This window comes from Mustela lutreola, chromosome 8 (assembly GCF_030435805.1).
Source record: "Mustela lutreola isolate mMusLut2 chromosome 8, mMusLut2.pri, whole genome shotgun sequence".
NCBI classification, from domain to species: Eukaryota; Metazoa; Chordata; class Mammalia; order Carnivora; family Mustelidae; genus Mustela; species Mustela lutreola.
Genome location: NC_081297.1, coordinates 46,382,985 through 46,402,746, shown reverse-complemented (window position 1 = coordinate 46,402,746; position 19,762 = coordinate 46,382,985). Strand labels below are relative to the sequence as shown.

Sequence of the window (19,762 nt, the reverse complement as noted above, 5' to 3'; positions counted from 1 at the left end):
GAGAGGCCAGCAGAGGTCAGGACACCATGGGCCAGTCGTGCCACACTGGGGAGCCTGCCACTAAGGGCTGAGTCTCTTACATAACCCTGCATGGTGGCTGGCAGGGTGCATGCCCTCCTCAGCACGCAGTAGGTATTATTAGATGATGATCAGGAAAGGCAAATCTGAGAAACCGCAAAAGTCTGAGCAGAGCCAAAATCCCTTACGTTCTGAGGCTCCAGAAAGTTATCTGACTCCTCTGCCCCTTTGCAAATTCAGCTGAGATGTGCTGCCATGGTGGTCAGCCAACACTGAGGTGCTGCCTCCTTGGCAGTTGGCTAGCCCTCTAGGCTTGTATATATGGTGGAGGACAGTGGGGGGGAGAACAGGGGAGCGCGCGAGAGAAGAATGACAGAGCCAGGAGACAGGAAGACATAAAATGACAGCAAGATGGGAGCTCAGATTGAAGGATAGATCCAGAAGATGATTTCTGGGGTGGAGGGGAGGACATGGACTCCCCCCAGCAGACTCTGTACATCCTCGACCAGCCAGGTCACAAAGCAGAGGGCCCAGCCACCTTCCCTCCCCAAGGATGGGCAGCAGGGAGTGGAGAACAGTCTTGCATGTGAACTCAGGTCAGGATTCAGACACATGTAGACAACCAGTGGGCAGGCCCCAGCAGAAGTCTATTTACTTGAGGGGTAAGGAGCCTCCATCCTGAAGGAAAAGGGAACCGAAGCGGATGAGCTTGTCCCATGAACAAAGACTGAACGTGCTACAAGTAGGGAATCTGAAAATAAAATCCAGATGAATACATCACCAGAGGACAAGTAGTACCAGTCAGACATTCCTTTAATAAGTATAACTATGAGGAAGAGAACGAAGATACACGTTCCTTCTTTGAAAAAGAACACAAAGCAGTTTTCAAACCTTGAGGGCTTCAGGTCATGAGCTGTGGTGAGAAATGCCATATGCATGGCTGCCAGGGGGAGGTGGCAGGCTGAGGGACAGCATGGTCCACCCAGATGCTCTGCAGGGACCCCAGACAGGAGCAGTCACGTAGTCACAAACACGTGTGAGACGTGCTCTGGAAACTCCACAAATAACCTGGGAACGACTTATAGTAGGGTAAAGTCCCTCCATGTGAGATCATAGAGGCAAAAACTCCAGAAATTTGGATCATAATGGAGTAAGTCCTGCTTACGTGGGTGAGACCGGGAAAAATTGAGTCCCACTGGGAAAGAACAAAGTATGGATTCCTCCTCTGACTAGCTAGCAAGGCAGCACCTGACTTCTCTGGCAGAAGCTGAAGACCTTTGTTCTGGTCCAACTTTCTCTCTTAAATCCTCCCACTGGTAACAAGTTTTATGAACCCTAAGTACCTCTTTTGCTCAGCTCAAAGGCAGGGTTCTGCTTAATCCCTCCCCCTCGGCACATGCCCATGCCATACCTGCCAAGCAAACTCAACCCTAAAACACCAGGGGTAGGCATCCAGGTGCCTGTCTGAGCAAGAGGGAAGGGGAGGCAAAGGGAGGCGGCCAAAGGAGCTCAACGAAAACCTGAGACAGAAGAGAAAAAGACACTAAACACAAATAGTTATTCTATTTTCTATCTTACAATTTTTTGTATTTTCAAATTATCTATAGAAATAAGCAAATACTACTTTTTTCAAAGCCAAATGAGAAAAATACGAATAAACACAACTTTTCACAGTCAACATGAGCTAGATATGCTGTCCCTTAGGGTCACTCTGTGGAGCTCGAGCTTTATTATGTAATACACAAAAGTCCTAGAACGCCACCTGCTCGGTGTTACAGAAGTGGTTCCATTGTGTAGGTGATGTGCCAAATTTGATGGAGCCGCACTGAGTGGTACCCCGCTCAGGGACAAAGACCCTGTCATGGAAGGAGACAGACATTAACATTGTTTCCCACTCACCTCCAGTAACTCTTGGCTCTTCCAGAAAGAGTGATTGACAACCCCAAAGGCTGCTGGGCAACTATTCGAAACAGGGGTCCAAAGAGAGGCCTCCCCCACCTGTTACTCTTTTCTCTATCACTTCACATCCATAGGGGTCCCTAAGCCCCAAGAGAAGGGTCAAGTGCAAATCTGGTAAACCAAGAAGCCCGAGCAGTTGTCAACTTAATTAGCCTTCAGGAGAAATATATGGATATATGAGCACAGTGGAGTTGCTATAGAGAAAAGCCCAGGAGGCACATTTAGAACAGGGCCTCATCACATCACCCGATAAAAATAAGACTCAGGCTTTTTAATAGAATGAATTACTTAAGTTTTATATTTAACAGGGACGATACCAAGGCTATTACTGGTTTTCAGAATATTTTAGGAATCTAGACTGCCTGCTTTGGCATATGTTAACAGCCATCACAACATATGCTCTTGTGGCCAGGAATTAAGAACTGGAAGCCCATATGTCTCTCTCCCACCTCCTGAGATGAGAGAGGGTCCTTCTTCCTCTGGGGTTGTCCTTCCTCAATTGGGTGAGAGATTTTCGAAGTGTTTGTGATAAAGGACTGAAGGAGAGCTCTACTGTGCTTTGCACAGGGCTGTTCGCATATATCATTGCTAATCCCTATCACGGGCTTATGAAATGAAGGTCTCATTTTGCAGATGAAAATAATGAGGCTCAGAGAGGTTCAAAATTTTTGCAAGGTCACAGAGCTCACGAATAGTGGAATCGGGACTCAGATTCAGGTGTCCTCCATTCAAAAGCCCATTGCCTTAAAAGACACCACCCACAATCTCTGCACACAAAAGAATCTGGGAGGGAGGGAGTCTCAAGAGATTTACCATTTTTACTGAAGTCTGGTGTGGACCTTGTTAGAGTTCAATCTCTCCTCTGAGGCAGTCCCAAAGTGGATGGGTGCCAAGTGATGATGATGAGCGCCTCTCCAGGTATCCAAGACAAGTGTTCATTTCAGACGGACCTTTTACCATCCAGCATGCTTCTGGGATGCCTCTTCCCTACATCAGCACAGCAAGCATAAATAAGACAATATTCCAAACTGATCATCAGTAAGAAGACATCTCCACTCCTCTTGCATACATGAAAACTTAAATATATGAAATCAAGTGAAGGTCACGTTTTTGTCTTTTGATTATTCATGATTCTCCTACTTTGCAGAGATTCTTTTGTATGATTTTCCATCAAAAGCCTACACAGTAGACTCAATCTGTGCCCACAGGTGCCAGTCACTCACAGTTTTTGGGAAACCAGGGTATTGGTGACAGTGAAGCTGGAAACAAGGTAGTGGAGGTGCCAGGGAGGGACAAGACGTTCGGGAAGCTGGGGGTCCTGGTGCGGAGGGGGTCCTAAGCAGAAGTACATGTATCCCTCCCCATTAATTTTACCAGCGGAGGATAATGGCAGAAGATGCCAGGGCTTCAGGGGGTCTGAGAGAACATATCAAGGGCAAGACTGAAATGCATGGCCTGACAGAAATTCTAAGCAAAGCATCAATCCAAATGAACAGAACAGAAAGGCAGAAGGCAGGTTCAAGTACAGACCAAAGGCTTGACCCAGACCAGAGCAGGAGGCTTGGAAACAGAGGGAAGGGAATGGTGTCTCAGAAGAATCCCTAAACAGTGGGATTCGTCCTAGGAGCTTTCCCCAAGCTGCCCATAACCTCCAGTCTGTATGTGGAAGTGAATCATTTGTGCTATTGAAATAATTCTATGATGTACTTTTAGCTTTTATTTATTTATTTATTTTTAAAGATTTTATTTATTTATTTGATAGAGAGAGATCACAAGTAGGCAGAGAGGCAGGCAGAGAGAGAGGAGGAAGCAGGCTCCCCGCTGAGCAGCGAGCCCGATGCGGGACTCGATCCCAGGACGCTGAGATCATGACCTGAGCCGAAGGCAGTGGCTTAACCCACTAAGCCACCCAGGCACCCTACTTTTAGCTTTTAATGAGCTCAGTAGACTCTGTGGTGGGCCAGTCTGGTCATCTAACTTCTACTATAGACAATTCTGTGAGGGGTTAAAAGCACAGGCTTTGGATTCGGGCCGGTTGTTAGCTATGGTAACTCAGGACAGTCACTTAGGTTTTCTACACCTTAGCTTCTTATAAAATGGGAATGCTATGAGTCAGATGCCAAGGATGAACCCAAGTAGGAAAATGGCCAGAGGACTCTGTCAAGGACCAGCACAACTTCTACCTCATTGGTTGGGTGAAGGCCATGGCCAGAAGAAGTTTGACCCTAGCTCTCTCTTCCTTGATAATCCTAAAGCTCCTTTGACCACTTCCCCACACTCCACCACCAAATCTCTATTCTCTCCTGTTAAAAGGGCTTGGTCTTTCGGTGTCCCCCAAAGCTTACCTTGGCATGCGTTACCGTGAGCTCTTTCCATGAAAAAGTCTCTAGGGTAGCTCAAAGGCCACGGTCATCACCTGCCGCCAAGCTTTCCCTATCACCGTCTTTACCCTTTGCCCTCTAAATAAGGAAGTCAGCGGCACTGCCAGGCCAAGAACTTTTGCCCAGTTTGGGTTCTGGGTGGCCTCTTGCCTCCCTCTCCCCTGGGCCCCCAGCCAAATCCTCCCTCCCTTAGAGATGCTCCCTGCTCACTTCATTCCTGCCTCATAGCTGGAATGACAGTGGCTCCCAGAATCCCTGGGGTGTGGGGAGGGTGATGGGGGTCTGGGGAGCCAGCCAGGCCCAGGAGCAGGTTAATGTTACAGCCCTGGATAAGTGAGCTGGGACAGTTGACGTCAGGGTGATGATGGGTGGAGGGGAGGGACAGTCTGCTGAACTATAAAGATAGGTCAAATCAAATATAATCAACTCGGGACGGAGCAAGCGGGCGAGCTAGACGCCGTCCCCAAGCCATGGTCCCTACCAGCCTCGGCTCAGCCTGGGTCCCTCTGCTCCCAACCCGAGTGCCCAAAGCAGGCTTTGGTTTCATGTCAGCAGCCTTCATCTGCCTTCCAAAAATAAGCCCCTGCCGCCATGCTGAGGGGAGAAAAACAAGAAGGGCGGTATTTTTAGGGCCATTAATTCTGACCACGTGCCTGAGAGGCAAGGTGGATGGCCCTGGGACAGAGGCTGTTCATCACTATGTCCCGGGGAGCAGGACGTCTTCAGGGCACGCTGCGGGCTCTCATCTTCCTAGGCGTCCTAGTGGGCATGGTGGTGCCCTCGCCTGCAGGCACCCGCGCCAACAGCACGCTGCTGGACTCCAGGGGGTGGGGCACCCTGCTGTCAAGGTCTCGAGCTGGGCTAGCTGGAGAGATTGCTGGGGTGAATTGGGAGAGTGGCTATTTGGTGGGGATCAAGCGGCAGAGGAGACTCTACTGCAACGTGGGCATCGGCTTTCACCTCCAGGTGCCCCCCGACGGCCGGATCAGCGGGACCCACGAGGAGAACCCCTACAGTGAGTGCCAGCTATGGCCAGTCGGGAAGCGGGGGTCTTGGGCTCAAGCAGGGCTAAAAGACAACGGGGACTTGCTCTGGTGCATGGGGTCTTGTTGCAAAAGGGAGAGAAGTGTTACTCCCTGCTTGGATGCTCACAGGATAGCCGCCTCCCCTAGACTCACTTGGACGGTGGCTGGTTGCTCGCTTGATATGCTGAGGTCTAAGCATTCTGGTGTCCTTTGCCATCACCCCCCGGGGCCCCAGTGGCACTAATTACTTCAGCATTATAGGCACATCTATGGCCTTGGACGACCACCAGAAACCATCAGCAGGGAAGCCATAAGGCATGGGTGGAGAGAATAAATGAGGGGACTGGGACCAGGTTAGACTCAAGCTGATTTTTACTTAGCTTCCCTCTTTGACAAGGAAAGGCAAGTGATTTGCAAAATTTCCTGCTCAAGTACATCTTTCTTTTATAGTCCGACCTGCCTTCTCTGTCCTCAGGCTCCTTGTCCTAGGATTGCTGCATAGATAGACTCGCCCGACCAAGAGGGGACAGGAGCTGCAGAATCCAGTTAAGCCGTCAGCCTCTGTGTGGCTGCAGTGTTTGCAAGTTGAGATGAGCTGAGATTTGGTGAAACATGTGGAGAATCAACTTTATGAAAAAACTCATCAGCATTCATTTTTCTACCCCGGGCCAGGACCTCATGTGATTAAGTCAGAAAGCTAATCTTACGTAGCTATGTTGTAAGCCTTGGATCTGGTGTCAGAACCACCAGCACCCTCCCCCCCCCCGCCCCCGCCCTTGTGGAGCTGGATCTTTGACAGTATAGTGGCAGGACTGGCCGAGTCCAAAGTGAGATCAGGGATACAGGGTCTGGCTTTCTAGGAGCCGGGGACGGGCTTAGATGTCCTTGTGGCATCACCTCTAGTTTGATATCCCATGCTGCTCCACACAAGCCTTGGGTAACGTGCCCCCCCCCTTTCTTTGTCAGGCCTGCTGGAGATTTCCACAGTGGAGCGGGGTGTGGTGAGTCTCTTTGGAGTGAAAAGTGCCCTCTTCATTGCCATGAACAGTAAAGGGAGATTATACACAACGGTGAGTCTATGGGGCCGGGGGAGCTCCAGCTTAAGGGAGCAACCTCCAGCTGTGAGGGCTGCAGCTTACACAGCTGAAGAAAATGCTAGAAAAGCTTTGAGTAGAGAAGTGCCTATCTGTCTAGAACAAGAAGGAGGGGCCCGTACCAGTAACCCGCCTGGAAATCATACCTCGCTTGCTTCACAGTTAATTCGCATCTGCTCTGGGCCATGTTTCTCCTGACCCTTCCATTGTTGTAATTAATTAGGAATCATGGCTCAGGAGGCTACTGGTTCTGAAGGAGAGCTGGACGCCGGCATAAAGCTGTCATCCGGGCTTATGGTCGGGTTTGATCCCCTGAGCTGGAGGGGCCCAGAGAAGCAAGGCTTTGGGGTGCTGTTCCGCAAGAACTCCCCTCTGAGAGGTACCCCTACCTATGGTCCAGCACACCTTCATCAGGGTGTTGAGATTTTACTTTAAGGTTTTAAGTCCTCTGAGCCCTGATCCCAGAGGCTAGAGAAACATACTCAGCCCACCCTCTGGGCTGACACCCCACCGCTAGTCCCCTCCCCATCACAGATCACCCCTGGGAGGGCAAATGCTAGTCCTTTGGTGAACCTAGGCAACTTCTAAGCATATATACCTAAATCTCTGCTGTCTTTGACCTCCTGAGCCCTGGGGCTCTCCTCTCATGATTCAGCTTATTCCAAAATATGGGCTGGGAAAACATGCCTATGAAGTTGAAACTGGGAGTTCTTTTGACAGAAATAAGAAAGCTAAAAAGTAGACCTCTGAGCAATTGTCAAGGAATACCAGAGTTATTTATGAGAAGGGCGTGGAGTGCTGTTCTACCTCTCCTTGGAGACAGACTGAGCATCAGGAAGTGAGCAGAGAGAGCTGGGATTGGTGCCGGGTTCTGGGGAAGCTATCCCTACAGAGGGGGTCTGCTCCCTACCCACCCAAAGGGGGTGCTCAGGTGCCCTCTTCTGTCTGATCTTTAGTGCTGACTCTAAGTCTGGGTCGGTTTGCATGGAGACAAGGCATGGATTAAAAGTGGGTGTCTGGAGTAAGGGGAAGAGCTGGAGGGTAGGTGGCACCAGGAACCAGAACTCGGGCCCCAGTCTCTATACCACAGGCCCTTCTGCTGCAGGTGTGACACGCATTACCTGCAGAGCCCAGAGGTGGGTCCACTCACAGCCCTGACTGGACATGAGACCTTGGAAACCTTGGAAAGTCCTGCCTGTAAAGGGAAGATAAAGATCACACACACCTCCCAGGGCTGCGGGGGGATAATGCTTGGAAAGCCCTCCGCAGGGTGCCCGACAAACACTAGGTGCTCAATATGGGGCGGCTATTACATTATCTAAGGAGGGCGAGGCACCCCACTTTCCTAGAGGTGAGGCAGGTAAGACCTTTTGCATCCACGGCATCTTGGTGTTCAAAGTGCAGATAGATGTCAGGGACCTCTATCAGAGATTCTTATCCAGCAGAGCTGGGGTGGGGGTCTGGATATCGGTTTGTTTGTTGTTTTTGAAGCTTCTTTGGTATTTCTGAGGCACAGAAAGGTGTGAGGACTACCAGGATACATGGCCTTTGGAGGGTTGGGCAGTAGAAACCTAGCATGAGCCTTGGAATTCCCACTCCTTTTCTCAGACACCTGTCTGCACAAAGGTGATGGGGAAGGACAAAGGCTGCCTGGGACCAACATAGGTGTGGGTGCAGCAGGGCCCCTTCCTGTGGAATGAGTCATCTCCAGAAGCCCCTTCTCACCAGCCTGCACAGTACCTGGGATCCCACTGACTGGAAAGCCAGGAATGGAGGCTGTTGGCTGTGACACTGTCTGTAGGGGATCATTTAGCAGGTAGATCTCCGGGAAGGAACCCCAGATTACAGAAGCCCTTCTCTAGTATTGCTTTCTCCTTACCCAGACGGAGGCTCAACTCTGAGCAGGGAAAGGGCATAAATACAGGAGCATTTATCCACATCCCCCTTGAAATGTGGGGCCCTGGCAAGAGAACCTACATGAGATTCCAAACTCAGAGCTTTAATCATAGTCAGAGAAAGTACTGCAGGGGCACCTGGGTGGCTTAGCCACTTAAACGTCCAACTCTTGACCGCAGCTCAGGTTTTGATCTCAGGGCCGTGAGTTCAAGCTCCACATCTGGAAGAAAGATGAAAGGGAAGGAAAGGAAAGGGATGGTGGAAAGAAAACATTTAGATCTCACTGCAAAGGGGTAAAGCATTGAGTAGCAAAAGGGAAGGAGCCATGCCGGAAAGTGGGCTGATTCCTGATGTAGGAGACACATTTGCCCCAGCCACCAGGGCCCATGACTTCAAAGGGGGTCAAGTGGGCCCATTAGCTGGAGGGTTCACTAAGTGAACAAGTCCAGGGAAAGTGGGGGGGGGGGGGGGTGCTGTCCTGAGGAAAGACCCATTCACTCTGCACACTCAACCCCTCTCCCATTTCCCAGGAACATTGGGTCCAGGAACACCTTGTCCGAGGTGGGAGCTTGGCCCCCCTGGAGCCCAGGACCAGGGCACAGAGAGTGGGCCTGGAAGAGGGTGTCTGGCCAAACTGTGCCCCAGGCCTGGGCAACTGATCGGCTGAAGCACCTCTACCCCCTCCTGCTGCCCCTCAGGGGCCTGTTATCACAGTCTAAAAAAACAATTGCCAACTGATCCCCGGAGCCAGGAAGACTCCCGCTGGGTGATGATTTCATTCACACTATTTCCCTTAAGCCCCTAGAGCTGCCTCAGCTCCCCTGGCTCAGCTGCTACAGCCTGCAGCTAAATGAGATTTCTCTTGGGGGGAGGGGACCTGTGCTGGGGTTGGGGACACGGGACAGCTCATGGTCAGAGAATAAGAGCCCTGAAAAGCCGCCCAGGAAAAGTGGCCTCTTACCTGCTTCATCTCTAGGAAAGTGGGGTACACAGCTTCAGGGCGGCCTCGCTCTTCTTAGATAATAACCATCCCATATTGAGCACCTAGTGTTTGTCGGGCACCCTGCCGCCCCCAGCAGCCCCGGGAGGTGTGTGTGATCTTTATCCTCCCTTTACAGACAGGACTTTGCAAGGTTTCCAAGGTCTCACGTCCAGTCAGGGCTGTGCGTGGACCCGCCTCCGGGCTCTGCAGGTCACGGACGGGAAGCCCACAGCGGAAGCACACCGGCAGGAGACTGGGACCCGAGTCCTAGCCCCTGTCCCTCCTGCTTTCCACTACTCTCTCATTTGGGGCAAAATCACTGACCTTCTCTGGGCCTGGACCTCTGCTCTCTTGAGTGTAGCCAGAGGCAGAAATCAGTGAATTCCAATCTCCTTCATCCTTTTAAAAGTAAAATTGAAAAAAATCAAAGATCTCCACCTGACAATGTTCTATGAGAATCCTTTGGCCAAGAAAAATGTACACAGACAACAAGCTAGTACGAACTGAGCTATGCTTTGAAGCGATTTTAGTTTTACTAATTATAGCTATCTACATCCTTCTCATCAGTAGTAGTATGACAGCGTGCAAAACACGCTGTTTGTTTCATCCATCAAGGCCTTTGATTATTCTCTTGGGCATTACTTCGGGACAGGGGAGGACTCAGCAGCAAAGCTCAGAGAACAGATTCCTGAGGGGATGTGTTGGCTCCAGGGGAAGGACTAGGGGCTGAGACCTCAGAGCCCTGCAGACAACTTTCCCCAGCTCACCGCCTGCCTGCTACAAAAGGCTACACCAAAGGGCACCTGGGTGGCTCAGTAGGTTAAGCCTCTGTCTTCTGCTCAGGTCATGATCTCAGGGTCCTAGGATTGAGCCCCACATCAGGCTCTCTGCTCAGCAGGGAGCCTGCTTCCCCCCCTCTCTCTGCCTGCCTCTCTGCCTACTTATGATCTCTCTCTCTGTCAAATAAATAAATAAAATCTTTAAAAAAAAAAAAAAAAAGTCTACACCAGAATTAGAGAATGATGTGCCTGCTGAAAACCTTTCAAACACTGTAAATTGACAATGCAATTGTGTGTTACCAAAAAAAGGCAGGTGCAATAGACAGACCTCTTCAGGGCTTGGAGATGGTATTTCTCCATTTCTACTAAAGACAGGTAAAGAAACAGTCAGGGGCTGCAGAAGAAAGGGTCTTAGAAAAAAGAGCCTTTTTTTTTTCTCCTCACTCCCCACCTCCTTAAATACGTCTTCCCCCAACCCTTCCCAGGCACACACACAACCAGAGTAAGAGGGGCAGGTGGCCAAGGCAGCCCTGGGAGGAAGAACTTTAAAGACAAGCGCCCACCCCCAGCAGTCCAGGTGACTTAGCTCTGTTTGAAGACAAATGATGGTTGTTTCCTCCACCCCAGACTGTAAGGGGCATTTCTGCCAGAGGTGACACACTGAAACAGCCCTCTGCAAAATCCCTCTCCAAAATGCCCTTCTTCTTGTGAGAGCTGATCTCTTTGGAGTTTTGGTTCCTCGTTAGACCTACATGGAATTTAAGACGTTGTCCTGGTGGGGCCTGAGGCCCGCCCGGCCCAGGAAATGTGATCTGGTGGAATTATTTTGATTTGTTCGAGTAATCATATATGGTAGCTCCTTTTCTTAACACGGCGTTCACTTGGCACCAGTGCTTTTCTCACAGCAGCCAGCACTCCCAGGCCACGAGAACCGGGGGCTCAGGATGCCAGAGGCACGGATTAAGGGGCTGGGTCTGGATACCACACTGAGCATCAGGCAGGACAGTGGGAAAAGCCTATTGGCCTGAAGCGTCGGCTGCTTCAAAGAGTTCAGGGAAATGGTCTTGGCTTCCTGCCGTCTGAACCCTAAGGACGGGTGGAGGGGTGCAGAAAGGGGCAGGCAGGGGAAAGAGAGGGCTCCGAAAGCAAACTTCATATTTCACTGTAGATGTGTACGCAGTTCTGGGGAAGGCTGGGAATCTGAGCAAGGCTAGAGAAAAAGAACCAAACGAAAGTAGGAAAACATTTTTGTGAAAGGAGAGAAAATTTGAGTAATCCCTCAAATTCGATGAGCAGAGCACAAAGCACAGTGCGAATAAGCGCCATTGTGCATATTTAACAATGTTTCAGGAGCCCCAGATGCTAGGAAAGACTGGATTCTTAATCCACACATTCTAGAATGGAGGATACGGGCAGAAGGTTCCAGAGTTTCCTGCCTGAACCACTCTGTCCCTCCTCTTTCCCTTCCTCTCCTCTCCGCACGCTGGCACCAGGGTTTGGTTTCCTCTCTCGAGTTTGCAAACCACACTCGAAATCTGTCCCGTAAGCACCATCCAGATCAGAAATTCATTCTCCTGGACACTGACGGTGGGGTACTCTCCAGGGATATCTAAGTTACAACAGAGGGGAAAGTAGTGGGTGGCAGGGGCTGAACCGGACAAGGGCGGAGGGACCACCAGTTTCTGATAGAAATGTTTTCTTGGCTGTGTTTCCTGGCCCGTCTCCTATCCTGAACTCCTTTCCTGCTTTAAACCATCTACTTACATGACTAGGTAATATGTGAACACGGTGGGGCAGGGCATGGAGGGAGAAGGTACAAAAGAACATGCCGTGGAAATTTAGTCCCTTTCTCACTGGCGTTTAAAGCCACTAGTATCTACCTCCCCAGTGAAAGGCATTACCCAGCCTTGTGTGTTGCTCCCGGAAGAACCTGTGTCCCTGTGAGTGTGCCCTCACTGTTACCTTATAAACTCACACGGATAAGAGCACACTACACACCATTTCGAAGCTTGCCTCTTCACTTACCAGTATGGCTTTGAGACCATGTCAAGTTCATGCACATGGAGGTTCCGTATGTTTCATGGCTCACAGTATTCAATTGTAGGACTCTGCCAGAACTGAACTAACTTCTTCCCTCCTAATAAACACTTTGTGGTTTTTGGTCTTTTACTATTATAGAAAATGTTGCAGCGAGTAACTCTTGTACATGTGTAGGAGTGTGCCAGTAAGATAATTCCTAGAAGAAGAATTAGTAGTCCTTTTTCATTCTAGAAGATATTGTCCAATTGCTCTGTATAGAGCTCATTACAATACAGACACCCAGAGACATTAAATGAGAATTCCTAGTCTTCGTGCTCTCACCAAGAGAAGAATATTATCAAGGGGCACCTGGGTGGCTCAGTCAGTTAAGCGTCAAGGCTCTTGATTTTGGCTTGGGTCATGGTCTCGGGGTGTCGAGATGGAGACCTGAGTTAGGCTCCAAGCTTAGCGTGGAGACGGCTTGACATTCTCTCTCCTTCTCCTTCTCCCTCTGCCCCTCCCCAGCTTGCTCCCATGTTATCTCTCTCTCTAAAAAAGAAAGAATATTATCAAACACCTGACTTCTATTAATCAAACAATTAAAAAATGTCTCACCATTATGACTTAGATTTCTCTTATTGGGTATATTTTCTCATGTTCAAATGAGAATTGTATTTCCTTTTCTGTGAATGGTCTGTTCATAAACAGTTCTCAGTTAAGGGTTCTGCATAAAGTACCAAAATTGTACTCTCTGACACATACACATTGCAACTATTTTTTTATTTTTTATTTTCATTTTATTGGGGTTTTGTTATTTATTTATTTATTTTAAGTAGGCTCCACACCTGACATGGAGCCCAGCATGAACTTACGACCCTGAGATCAAAACCTGAGCAACAGTTGGAAGCTCAACTTCCTGAGCCACCCAGGTGCTCCAACATGGCAACTATTTTCTTATGCAACTATTTTTTAACTGAGTTTGCTATTTATATTTTTGTTTTGAGGCAATTTTTTTTTCCAGGCAGAAGTCAAATTTATTGGTTTTGCTTTTTTTATGGTGTCTAGTTTTCAGTGTCCTGCTCAAAAAGAGCTTCCCGACTCAAGACTATTGAAACAAATTTTTTCTGGACTTTTAAGGTTCTCATTTTCACATTTAGATCTTTGCTAGTTGTAGAATTTATTGTAACGTAAGGAATGAAATAACAAGTCAAACTTTATTACTATTATTATTATTAGATATTATCCAGTTGTTCCAACCCCATCTTCTCTCTAGTGATTTGAAATGCTTTTATTTTATATAAATTTCAGATCCATTTTTTATTTTATATTGACATATATTTGGATCTACTTCTGCTTCTGGACTCTATTTTGTTCATCGATCTGCACCAGACCTGTTTTTCTTTTTAGAAAGAGAGAAAGAATACGTAATGTACATGTGCGTGCGGGCAGGTGTGCAGTGGCTGAGAGAGAAGGAGCGAAAGAGAAAATCCCAAGCAGGCGGCATGCTCAGCGCAGAGCCCCACATGGGGCTCAATCCCAGGACCCTGAGATCATGACCTGAGCCGAAATGGACAGTCCAAAGCTTAATTGACTAAGCCATCCAGGTGCCCATGCACCAGACTTTTAATCGGTGTAGTTTTATTTCTCAGTTAAATTTATAATCAATTTTGAGTGTACTTTCTCCTAGCGTTGTTGCTTCAGAGCTTTGCTCACCAACAATCTTAGCTCCTGTGGCAGACCCTACACCCCATGCACAGGTAAAGAAACCATGGTCCAGAGAGGCCCCAAAGAGCAGTGCTGGAGCATCAGCCTCTGTGTACCCTAGTTCTGTGCTCTTCTCATACAAGCTCAAGGTCTCGAAGTCATTCAGTCCATAACTGCGGAGCTTAAAACCAAAAATGTGTCATAACCCACAGCAGGTTTTGCAGGAAGGGCAATCCAGGTTAAGACAGACTTTCAGGGCTTTTAATGTAAAGTAGTTTGTGATAGAGAAGAGTTATAATAACAATATTTTCTTCTTCACTACGTGCCAGGTGTTATAACAACGACTTGCTGTATGTTATTTCAATTCATGCTCACGCCAGTTCTATGGCATAATTATTCTTACTGTCCCCCAATGTAGAGATGAGAGAACTGAGGTTAAGTCAGAGGAGGGAAGGTTAAACCATGTGTCCCTGTTCACAGAGCTAATTAAGAGGTAAATCATCCTCGACGTACCCTCAAACCAGTGTACACTTATGCTTTTTACCTACTTTGATTAGTTTATTCTCTCTGCCTTTGGGACCGTCCTTCCACAAATACTTACTGACCATCCATAACAAGGCTAGCTTGGGAAAAATCCAAGTGCCCAGTGTGCTGCTAGGAAGTCAGCTGGTGTGGCTGGCTGAAGCTTTCATATTCATCCCAGGTAAATTAGCACTTGTGGAAGTGCCTTTTAAACGATAAATGGGGAAAGGAGAAAGGGGCAAAGGTCAGGAGGGGAGTGTGCCCTTCCCTCCTCACACTGCACTGCTCCTAGCTCACTCTCACGCTGCATTGAAGGAGCCAGCCATGGAGTCGGAGGGGGAGGGGTATGCACCTGCCTTGCTGTTGCCCCTGTTAAATCATGGTCCATTCAGCGTCACGTACCTGACAAGACAGTCCTTGTCTTGGGCTACTTGGAGTCTATTGGGATAGAAGAAGCTGTCCCTGGGGATCACACAGTCCTGTATGTGCTGCCTGAGAGGTGCAGGTGCCCAAAGGGGGGAGGGCGGGGTGCAGTGGGGGAGGGGCCTGGGAGCCCAGTGAGCTAGCTCATCACCCTCCCTTCATAACAGGAAGAGGCTCTGGTCCATCCCCCGCCTCCACCAGCCCAGGGTGCTCACAGTACGATTCCTTCAGAGAAGGTCAGATGACACCTCTGGCACAGCCGGCAGGCCATTGAGTGGGCTTTTTATAGCCGATGGCCTCAGTCAGCAGGAAGGAGTCAGAAATTACATCCCACCTCTCTCTTTTTGTTTCATTCTGTACTTCTTTCGAGACAGGATCCCAGATCTCCTGGCTCTTATCTTGCTCTTTCTTCCTCTAGAGCCCACAGAGCCGTTCCCTGTCCAATGCACAGAAATCTCCCCAGCCTCCCTCAGCAGTGGGCCCAGAGGCCTGGGGAGGAAGGGCCCTCTTTTCTAGGAATAAAGGAGGACATGGGTGATAGCGGGAATGAACTTGTTGATGTGTGACAGGAAGTTCAGCCTTCATTTTCTGAACAGATGGTCCACACACGCTTCTCTACCAAATTAGCACTGAAGGGGCTGATTTATCACTGGCTCCAGACTCCACGGCACCACCTGCCACAGAGGGAACCAGGTTCTCTTCCCCATAAAAATGGCTGCTCCTCACCATTTCTGTTCCCAGACTTGCCATGAATGTCTAGGAGGCACCGGGCCTCTTCTGGGCTCAAAGTCAAAACCAAGAATGAACCTCTTTAAGGGGTTGCAAACCTAGGGCATAAGCTGGAATAGACAGAGTGAGTGGACACCAGGGGAAAGAAGAAATGGTTAACATAGTCAACAGGCAGCGTTGGAAAAGACCTGCCCGCCCAGGACACAGCTTGCAGGAAAGGGAACAAAGGCTGAGAGGGAGATCCTGCCCGAGATCACACAGCTAGAAAGCAGGGAAGTTACTAAGTGGAGCCCAGGCTCCCAGTCCTGCTCCACGAGACCACCTCTCACAGTGGACATGAGAAAACAGCCTGTTGTATCCTTTTCTGAATGGAATAAATTATCAGCGAGGTGCTAAGAGGAGAGCGCCCTTAAATTGAGGGTCAGGAGACCCACCCCCTGTGATCCAGACCATTGCTGTCCCTGGACCTTGATTTCTTCATCCTAAAGGAGGGAACGTGAGAAGGACCCAACAGCTCAGAAGTCTCTTCCTTTCTGACCTTCCATGACCCAGTTCACCTAGGATGGCTCAGAATCCCTGCTGGTTGTCTGACAGAGAGGAGGGGAGGCACGCCCGGTAGGGGGCCCGTTACACCTCATTTGTAACTGAGCCTCTGCTGTTTGTCCATTTCTTTGGCAGCCCAGCTTCCAAGAGGAATGCAAGTTCAGAGAAACCCTCCTGCCCAACAATTACAATGCCTACGAGTCAGACCTGTACAGAGGGACCTACATCGCACTGAGCAAATACGGACGGGTGAAGCGGGGCAGCAAGGTGTCCCCCATCATGACTGTCACTCACTTCCTTCCCAGGATATAAGGACCCGGAAAGGAGGCTCTCAGATTGAAAGCAACATCTTTTGTATCAGAATTTTGCACAAATGAACAATCCCCCTTGCCCCCCACAACTCCTGAGTCAGGCTTCTCTTGGGCTTGGGGAGAAGCCATACCAGACCCTATGGTATGTAACCAACCCAAGAAAGGGCTTGCAACCAACCTCCTAGAATGGCGATGGATATATGCTCTGAACTCAAGTGAGGGAAGAAGCTACACGGGGCATGTGACCATGTGCACGGGGAAAGGCCAGCATGGCAACATGTGCATGTGTTGGTGTATAACCACACATCGTTGTATAGACAGTCTGAGCAAAGGCATGGCAGAGTGTCGGGTTTCTTTCTCCCAGGATCACTGCAGCAGGAATCTGCCTGCAAGAATGTCTCCCGTCAAACCAGCAAGATTGATGTGGACTCTCATTGTGCCACTTCCCAATCATCCTTCCATTCAGAGGCCACTCGCATGCACGCATGGCGTGCGCAGGCAGTGGGAGCAGCTGTCCTCTAAGCATGGAGGGCGGGATGGAGGGGAGAGTAGGGTTTATCTGCAAACCAGAAGGAAAGTGGGAAGGCTCCAAACTTCCTGCCTATGAGGGCTCCAGGGACACTGGGCTGCCCTGACAGGGAAGCTGGGGGAGAAGGGATCCTCTTCTTGCAGAAATGGGGTAGAGCTGTGTCTCGAGCAGCTGGGGAAGGCCTGCTGGAAGCGGCGGAAGGGACTGGATGTCCTGCGGAGTGCCATTCGGCCTGGAGGATTCAGTGCTGTGTGTGACTCCAAGAACAAGACGGGGCCAGGCTCCCTGCCCATAACTTTTCCTCACTTTGAACTGAGTCTTATTTTAACCTCAGATGACAAGGATCCTAATAATGGCAACCTCTTTGGCGAGGGGTGAGGGGGTACAAAATAGGGCATGAAGGAAGTAGAGAGGCTTGGACTGCAGATGATGATTTCTCTCCAGCTACGTCCGGGAAACTCACCCAAGTCCTCATCTGATACTCTCACTTCCTTCTTGGTCGTCCTCATCTCGCATTCACACTGGTGGCTGGATGCAGTAGAATGGGCACCATGACCTCCAGACTTTGCCCCCTCTGCTCCCCCTACAGTAAGAGAAGAGTGATAGTTATATGAACTCAAGCAGCCAAGCTGTAACAGCTCCTTGCTGTACAATGCCTTCTTGCCTCCTGTCCTTTGAGAGTATTTAAAGCAGAGGTTCCCCCCAAGTGACTATAAATGTTGTCTGCCTGGAGCCTTCAGATTCCTGAATGATTGGAATGTTCCTAAATCTGAAACCACAGAGAGCCATATCAGAGTGCAAATATTTTCGGCATACATGAACCATCAAGTTACAGAATGACCTGACACCCTCCGCTACTCTTAGGGGCCCCCTGCCTGGAAGACAACCCCCCATTTGCTGCAAATGCCTTCGCCTTCGACATACCTCTCTATTTGCAGATGCGACCATCTATAGATAGATCTGAGCTGAGTGACTATGAGCTGGACATGGAAGTTGGCTACTCAGCAGAGGCATCCTACAGGCTACCTCTCTGTCTGGCACACATCAGGGAGGACATGTGCTGGATGAGGAGGAAAAGGCCCCACAAAGGTGAGCAAAGATTGAACATACAGTAAGAGCTCAGGAGCAAGAGTAGACATGACCCCACCTTGGAAGAAACTGGCAGGAGCTGGGGTCTTGGGTCAACTGGAAGGGGGAGAAAACTGGTCCATCTTGACCATTTGGAATATTCAAAGGGCAGGTCTGCTTGGAGGCAGAGGACAAAGCTGATTATCTTGTCCAGAGTAATTGATTAGTTTCTTTGACAGGGTACATCAGAAACTGATGCACTCAGAACCCGAGGCATTTAGCCATACCCAATGGAAGGTGCTGGGAGTGCAGAAAAGTGTTAGGTCCCAAAGTGTTAGTTCCTTTCTTCCTAAACCTCGGAGCCAACTCGGCACGAGAGGGGATACATTTCTCAAAAGAGTCTCAAGGCCTCAGACTGCTAGACCTTGTCTGCATCTTTCTGGAGGCTCATAAAAGTGCTCAGACAGTGACAAGGAGTTCCTCCAAAAGTCCACTTCCATATCTTGTGCTAGGAATGAGAAGGAGAAGCTAAGACATGCCTGGGACCAGGCAGGCTTGCTATCCAGTCACCATGCAGAGGTACCAGCACACCCATTGCCTATGACTGGAATTGCTTCAAAGTTAGGAATTGCCTATGTCCTAACTGGCACCGGAGCCTATGCTATAGCAGTCGTTGAACATTCTGAATATATTCCTAGATGTGGTGATGCATCATTGATTCTTTAAAATGTCTCCTATCCAGAGGCATTCTCTCCCAAGAGCTTTCTCTTCGATCTGTAAGTGGTTTAGGCTTACAAGTCACTCTCCGGCCATAGAAGTGGGTTAACGGGTAGGAACAAAGGAAGATCAGCAAAGGACTGCTCAGTTCCTTCTCCCCTGCAACTGTGTCTGTGCACAGATGTGTCTGATCACCATGTCTACTGAGCTCCAAACTGAGCTCTCGGCCCCATTGGATCCAAGAGGCTGTAGCAGACATCATGTAGGCAGGGGAAAGAATGACCTTCACCTTCCTGCTGCCATGTACTACGAACAACTTAGGTCATCTCTCTCCCAGATCCCGAGCTATGATCCTGGTTTATAGAGTTTTGTAGTCATTGGCTTCTCTCCTATCCTGAACCTTCTCTGGCAGCTCCATGCACACTTGCGACTCCAGAACCCAGACGCTGCCTTATTCCTTCTTCAAGAGCAAACTATAAAAATAGGAGCAACATACGAGCACATTCTTGGAATGAACTTCTCATCTGGGGAGACGTGAGCTCAAAAACCATAGGGGACCCGGTAGAGCACCCTGTAGAGTCTGCACTCTCCTCAGGACAATGGGTGGACCTCAGAGGAAACAAAAAAACCCCAACTGCCCCATTGAAACTGTTGATTGTGATTGCTCCATCATTTGCTCCTTCTAATACCCCTTCCGTTCCTACTTGCCATGCGTCTTTGAACCTCCCATGGAAGGCGGCATATAATGTTGTAATCCCCTACCATTACCCGTCACAGCCTTCCCCCTCTGCTGCCACGTCCCACAACACATCCAGCATATGCACCCCATTCTGTGGCTCAGGAAAGAGAATATTTTCTCCTCTCTCCGGATCTAGGCTACAAAACTCTCTCCTTTTTAGACATATAGGATTTTCTCAGGCCAGGAACCCAGGCCCGAAATTCTCTCCTGACTTTGTCACATGCTGGGAAGTTTGGAATTCTTCTCATGATGGTGCCGAGCCCCTTTCTTGTCCTAGACATCAGAGCCTTCAAGTTATCATTCTGTAGAATCCTAAGAGAGAAA

At 49.3% G+C, this 19,762-nt stretch overlaps 1 protein-coding gene across 1 annotated transcript; it reads left to right on the top strand.

The window, feature by feature from the left end:
* The first annotated feature begins 4,809 nt into the window (after positions 1-4,809).
* FGF6 (fibroblast growth factor 6) lies at positions 4,810-18,287 on the top strand. The gene is made up of 3 exons (XM_059187626.1): positions 4,810-5,373; positions 6,350-6,453; positions 16,210-18,287. The coding sequence occupies exons 1-3, from the start codon at positions 5,028-5,030 to the stop codon at positions 16,384-16,386; spliced, it is 627 nt and encodes a 208-aa protein (XP_059043609.1). The 5' UTR covers positions 4,810-5,027; the 3' UTR covers positions 16,387-18,287.
* The last annotated feature ends 1,475 nt before the right edge of the window (positions 18,288-19,762 follow it).

Bases quoted from the DNA above. Each gene is read 5' to 3' on its own strand.
- FGF6 (XM_059187626.1), top strand. From the start codon at position 5,028: ATGGCCCTGGGACAGAGGCTGTTCATCACTATGTCCCGGGGAGCAGGA. The intron at 5,374-6,349 runs GTGAGTGCCAGC...TTTCTTTGTCAG, and splicing joins CCACGAGGAGAACCCCTACA to GCCTGCTGGAGATTTCCACA. The intron at 6,454-16,209 runs GTGAGTCTATGG...TTTCTTTGGCAG, and splicing joins AAGGGAGATTATACACAACG to CCCAGCTTCCAAGAGGAATG.